The sequence below is a fragment of the Mytilus edulis genome, chromosome 9, assembly GCF_963676685.1.
Source record: "Mytilus edulis chromosome 9, xbMytEdul2.2, whole genome shotgun sequence".
Taxonomy (NCBI): Eukaryota; Metazoa; Mollusca; class Bivalvia; order Mytilida; family Mytilidae; genus Mytilus; species Mytilus edulis.
Window position 1 is genome coordinate 46,418,792 of NC_092352.1, and position 5,881 is coordinate 46,424,672.

Below are 5,881 nucleotides of genomic sequence, written 5' to 3' on the forward strand. Positions count from 1 at the left end.
CAAAAAGGCGAATAATACTATTTGGCCTACTGCGAGTTGATCAGTTTTCACTGTTACTTCTAAACTAATCTCAATTTCAACGTAAAAAAAGCTTTTATTTCGTTTCGCAGTTTATAGTTTTTGGTGGGGTTCGTGTTGTTTATTCTTTAGTTTTCTATGTTGTGTCATGTTTACTATTGTTTTTCTGTTTGTCTTTTTCGTTTTTAGCCATGGCGTCAGTGGCGGATCCAGAGGGGGGGTTCCGGGGGTCCGCACCCCCCCTTTATTTTGGCCGATCAATGCATTTGAATCGGGACATATGTTTTGCACCCCCCTGCACCCCCCCCCCCCCCCTTTGCCCTGGGCTAGCACCCCCCCTTTCGAAAATTCCTGCATCCGCCACTGGGCGTTGTCAGTTTGTTTTAGATTTATGAGTTTGAATTTGGTACTTTCGTCCCTCTATTTATACGTACCCCTCTTTTCGCCCCTTTTCTATTTTGATATCTTAGTCAAAATTTAAAAAATCAAATTTTCAAAAAGTGAAATAAATCAAAATTGCACCAATTTATAAACGTTATTTAAAATTTAATATTTTAATTATTTGGTTAAAATTTCAAAATTTAAAAACTTTTACACAATTTAGAATTTTGATATTTTAAAACCTTTGATCAAAATTTCAAAAATCTAAAATTTGAAAACTTTTAAAACTTTGAATTGATAAGTGTTACACGGACCGTTTTGTTATCATTTTGAAAACCACAAACGTTGATATTCACATGCGTATCTTTTTTCCTCTCCAAAAGTAGGTCAGTGATGCTATAAATATCACATTGAATATTTGTACACAGGTATATAACCTGCTTAATATATTGCAGATCAAGTTCACGGTAGGTTATGTGATTAGTGTTGTAACAGCAAGTTTCTTCCTTGATTCGCCACAATTTTAAGGGGTATCCAGGGATATGATAATGTTATACATATGACGGGGGGAGTTGGTTAAATATATTGGGGTGATGAGTATGTTGTACATGTTGGGTGAGAATGAATATGTTATATATTCATGATATTGGAGGGTATGAGTGTGTATAGCGAGTATGAATATGTTAGATGTTTAGGTAGAAGATACATGAGTATGACATTATATATTTATATATATTCTTTACACAGTGTGCTATAGTGACAAATACGATATTTATGGGGTCAACAAATCCCATGCATAGTTTATTGACTAAAAGATAGTGTATTAGGTCACCAGTTCACTGTGTAACAAATTCATCTGACCGACTATCTTAACATGCGGCATTTAGACTAGTGGTCGAACAAAGTGGTCAAGTCTTCAATATAAAGAACCTACTTCCATTGGTCTATACAAAAACTAATACCAACAGTAACAAATTAAAAGCTTTTAATGTGTTTTCTACATTTTTTTCAATCGTTCCTTTCTTTGTTTGTAGAAATGTCTCAGATTTTTCCTCAACGCCATGCTGTTTTTATTAAGGGAAAAAGTAAAATCGTAATAATACCGAACTCCGAGGAAAATTCAAAACAGACTGTCCCTAATCAAATGACTAATTTAAATCAAAAGCTGAATCAAAGCTCAAACACATCAAACAAATGGACAACAACTGTCATATTCCTGACTTGGTTCAGGAATTTTCTTCTGTAGAAAATGGTGGGTTAAACCTAGTTTTGTAGCTAGCTAGCTAAACCTCTCACTTGTACGACAGTCAAATAAAATTCCATTATATTGACAACGATGTGTGAACAAAACAAACAGACATAATAGGAAAAAATGACAAAGATAGGTGTACAGCAATCAACATTGTGATACCATCTTGATCACTATAAAAACAAAAACAAAACATGTAAACAAACATTTACCATGGCACAATAACACAATGATGGGATGTATAAGTACAGAGTCACGGCATATGTAACAAAGAAACACAAAAAGTCATATAGACAGCACATTAGCAAAAATGAAAGACAAGAATACAAAAAGTATCATAGAACAATAACACAATGACAAGTATAAGTACAGAGCCACGTCAAATGAGGGACGTATAACAGCACAACTAACGTGTATTAAAATTAGCCCCACCTACTAACCCCAAATGAAATATACAGTATTAGTATTAGTATGTTATGTATATTGGGGTGTATATAGTATATTAGTATATGTATGAAGCATATGTATATAGGAGTTCAGGTATATTTTCTACATTTGAAAATGCCTGTACCAAGTCAGGAATATGACAGTTGTTGTCCATTCGTTTGATGTGTTTTGTCATTTGATTTTGTCATTTGATTGGGGACTTTCCGTTTTGAATTTTTCTCGAGTTCAGTATGTGTATGAATATGTTATATACGTAAAGGGAGTATGAGTATGATATATATGATCATAACCCGTAAAGCTGGTTATTTTCACGGGTGTAAAATTTCGCGATTTTTATTAAATAAGGTATACGAAATATTTTGGCGGATTCAAATACCTTTGCATGTACACTTTTAATATGGCGGAATTTATTTTGGCGATTTTGTTCTATCCGCGAAAATAAGCGAAAGTTTACACCCCGCGAAAATAACCCGACATACGGTTTATATATTGTGGTGGTACAAATATATTTGTACACCACAATATATATTAAGGGGAGCCTGAGTCAGTTCTGCATTCAATTCTAAAAATTACAATTATATACTCTACTATAAAAAGTACCATTTATACCAAGATTTAGTTTTCTATCCAATATGGTAATGCTGCTTCGGCAGCACATACAATCGTGAATGTTGAATATCTCAGTTTAGAAATTCAATTTTGACTTTGCAATGCATCGCGATTGCTTTCAACCATTTAAGACCCCGCGCTCCTACGTCAAATGTAAAAGTTACATTGTTTTATTATGTATAAACTATATGAATATTCCCTGTAATCTATTTTTACATATTTCCTATATTATATTGTTATTCTGTAGAAATGTTCGATTGGAAAGACGCCTGGGAGAAAGATAACGCCGTTTGGCATATGGATGGCGTTAACTCGACATTGGAAAAACATTTAGACAAGATAACTGGAAAAGAAAACAAAGCAAAACTATTTGTTCCATTGTGTGGAAAAACCTTGGATATGCTACACTTGTCAAAGATGGGACATGAAGTTGTTGGGGTTGAGTTTTCTGAGTTGGCTGTAAGACAGTTCTTTGAAGAGAACAGCGTGCCCTGTACGGCAAGTTCTGTATCATCTATGGGCGGCATGCTGTATAAAAACGATGACTATCGAATCCGGATATATTGTGGAGACTTCTTCAAATTCGGTTCCCATTTAGAAAAGGATTTTGATGGTGTTTGGGATAGAGGGGCACTTGAAGCCATAGAACCTAAAATGAGGAAAACGTACATTGACATCATGAAATCTATTTTGAAACCGGGAGCGGGTTATATTCTTGATACTGCTGATCGACCAATTGGCATAGGACCTCCGTTTTTCATATCAGTTGATGAAATAGTCGAACATTTTGGGTTAAAATCTCAGCCAGAACAGATTGACTATGAAATAGCGGAGCCAGATTTACAGGCAATGGGGTGTGCAGGCTTGTTCTTCTATTACTTTTTAATGCCATAAATACCGAAAGACTGATAGAGCAGTTTTTTTTCCTCCAACCAAACAGTGTCTAGAGGGAACTAAGAAACATAAACTTTATAGTAATATTACAATATTGTATAATGTACCATTCCTGTTTAAATGTGATTGTTTTGCGGCATGCTAATTCAAGTTACATCTGCATCATTTTTCATTGCAGAAAGTAATGATTTTTGTTCAGATACTGTCATAAATTATGCAGTGTACTTCGGATACTGTCGTAAAATGTGTAATCTGTAATGTTGTTAGCATGAATTCTCAATGTATTTCCAAATATAGATTGCATTGTCTTAAATAAAATTGACACTTCTTATGCTGAATAGTAGTAAAAGACAGATACTAGTAATACATAGTAATTGCATTCATCATAAACTTTTGCAGATTTTAGAAGCTTATCTGTTGAAAGTCGTACGATGATAATAGTTTGTGTATCTGCAAAAACGGAATCGTTCAAGCATAGATATAGTAGCCTTTAATAATATATGGTTCAAGTAAAAATTCTTTATATACAACTATTCATACATAGTATGAATTGTACAATACTTCCATGAATTCTTTCTATCTGCTTTTCTTATAAATATGCACCGTATATGATGCTTAAGGATGTACTTAGGTGAGGTTTTGGAATTCGTGTCAAATTTTCGGACTCCTTGGTGTTTTTCCATACAAAACAAGGTAAAATATTTTGCCCCATAACACCTATTTATTTTTTCATATAAGACTAAATAGCTCATGAAAGGTCATTTACCAAAATTTTAGAAGATTTTTAATTTTCTTTCATTTGTTTTGGGACCCAAATGATACCAATGCAAACATAAGGTAAAAGTCCGAGTCAGCCTATTCCCGCCATTTATTAATTTTCACCTAACCTCACCTAAGTACATCCTTAAGAAGAAACAAATACAAATCATCCAACCCAAACCAATAAAGTAAACAAAACTACCAACAAAATATCATGAGATATTCTCCCCAGAATAGTTTTATTCTTATGATTAAGACAAGACCATACAGCTATGAAAGGAAATTAACTTAATTGATATTTTCTTAAAACATGTTTAAATGACCCTAAATCATAAGAACATATTACACTGCATTTCTGAATATAGGCAAATCGTATTTATAAGAACCTTTTTTTATTCCCCGAGTGTATCACAAGCACAGTAGTCAGCACTTCTGTGTTGACATGAATTATCATTGATATGGTCATAACACATTAACTGTTTTCAAAACTTTGAATTTTAAAATATTACGACTTTTCTAGCTCAGGAATAGATTACCGTAGCTGTATTTGAAAAAACTTACAGGAATTTTTGGTTCTCAGTGCTCTTCAACGCCGTACTTTATTTGGCCCTTTTAACATTTTTTATTATTCGAGCGTCACTGATGAGTCTTTTGTATACAAAACTATTATTAATTTTTAATCCTGGTATCTATGATGAGATTATTTATTTTACCAGTAGACTTCATTCGAATGTAAAAGCTTTCAATATAAAGTAAAACTAACAATAAAAAAAAATACTGTCAGGTTACCTTTTCAATTCCTATTATATGCAAATCAGTCTTCAATACCCTTACTTATATATTTTTTTAGAAGGGAAGGGCAAACATACTTCTTATATCTTTGACTGAGGTGATGACTGAAATAACTTTAACGACATACACATGTGTATCATCAATGTAGCTTAATCAGGAAAACATGTTTTGCCAAGCCTGACTACATTTGGTTGTTATTATGAAGAAGACAACAATATGTCTTGAAATTCAAAGAAATGGAACTGATGCATTACTACAATCCTCCAAATAAATTGCTTGTTTGCAGTTTAAGGTGCAGCAGCAAACATTACATATTCTGCTTGATGGAAAACTTCCACTTTTGAGTACAACTCGCAAGGTTGAAAATTCCTATTAAAATGGTATATCTCTTCAGAGGAATTTGTTGTGAAGCCAAATAGTATACTTCAAAATTCTTTATGCTTGGCTGAGTCAGCAAATATCAGTTTTTACTGGTTTTTGCTTGTGTCTGGTGCAGATCTAGCACAAAGATTCCTGCACAAAATGGAAAGAAGCTTGCTACGTCGAGACTAAAATGGGCCCAAGTTGAAAATGAATAATATAGCTACAATCTACTCAAAATCGGTTTCAATGAGCTTTGTTAAAATGGGCACTATTGGACAAACACTGAGTGAAAATCTGAGTCAAGGAAGACCATTCCTATTGAAATTGTGTCAAGTACAAGGAAAGAGATGGACTCAAAAAGGAAACATA

General features: G+C 33.5%; 1 protein-coding gene across 1 annotated transcript; it reads left to right on the top strand.

Annotated features, from left to right (window-relative positions):
• The first annotated feature begins 779 nt into the window (after positions 1–779).
• On the top strand, positions 780–3,927 carry LOC139489708 (probable thiopurine S-methyltransferase). Its single transcript, XM_071276438.1, has 2 exons — positions 780–866; positions 2,952–3,927. The coding sequence occupies exon 2, from the start codon at positions 2,954–2,956 to the stop codon at positions 3,596–3,598; it is 645 nt and encodes a 214-aa protein (XP_071132539.1). The 5' UTR covers positions 780–866; positions 2,952–2,953; the 3' UTR covers positions 3,599–3,927.
• The last annotated feature ends 1,954 nt before the right edge of the window (positions 3,928–5,881 follow it).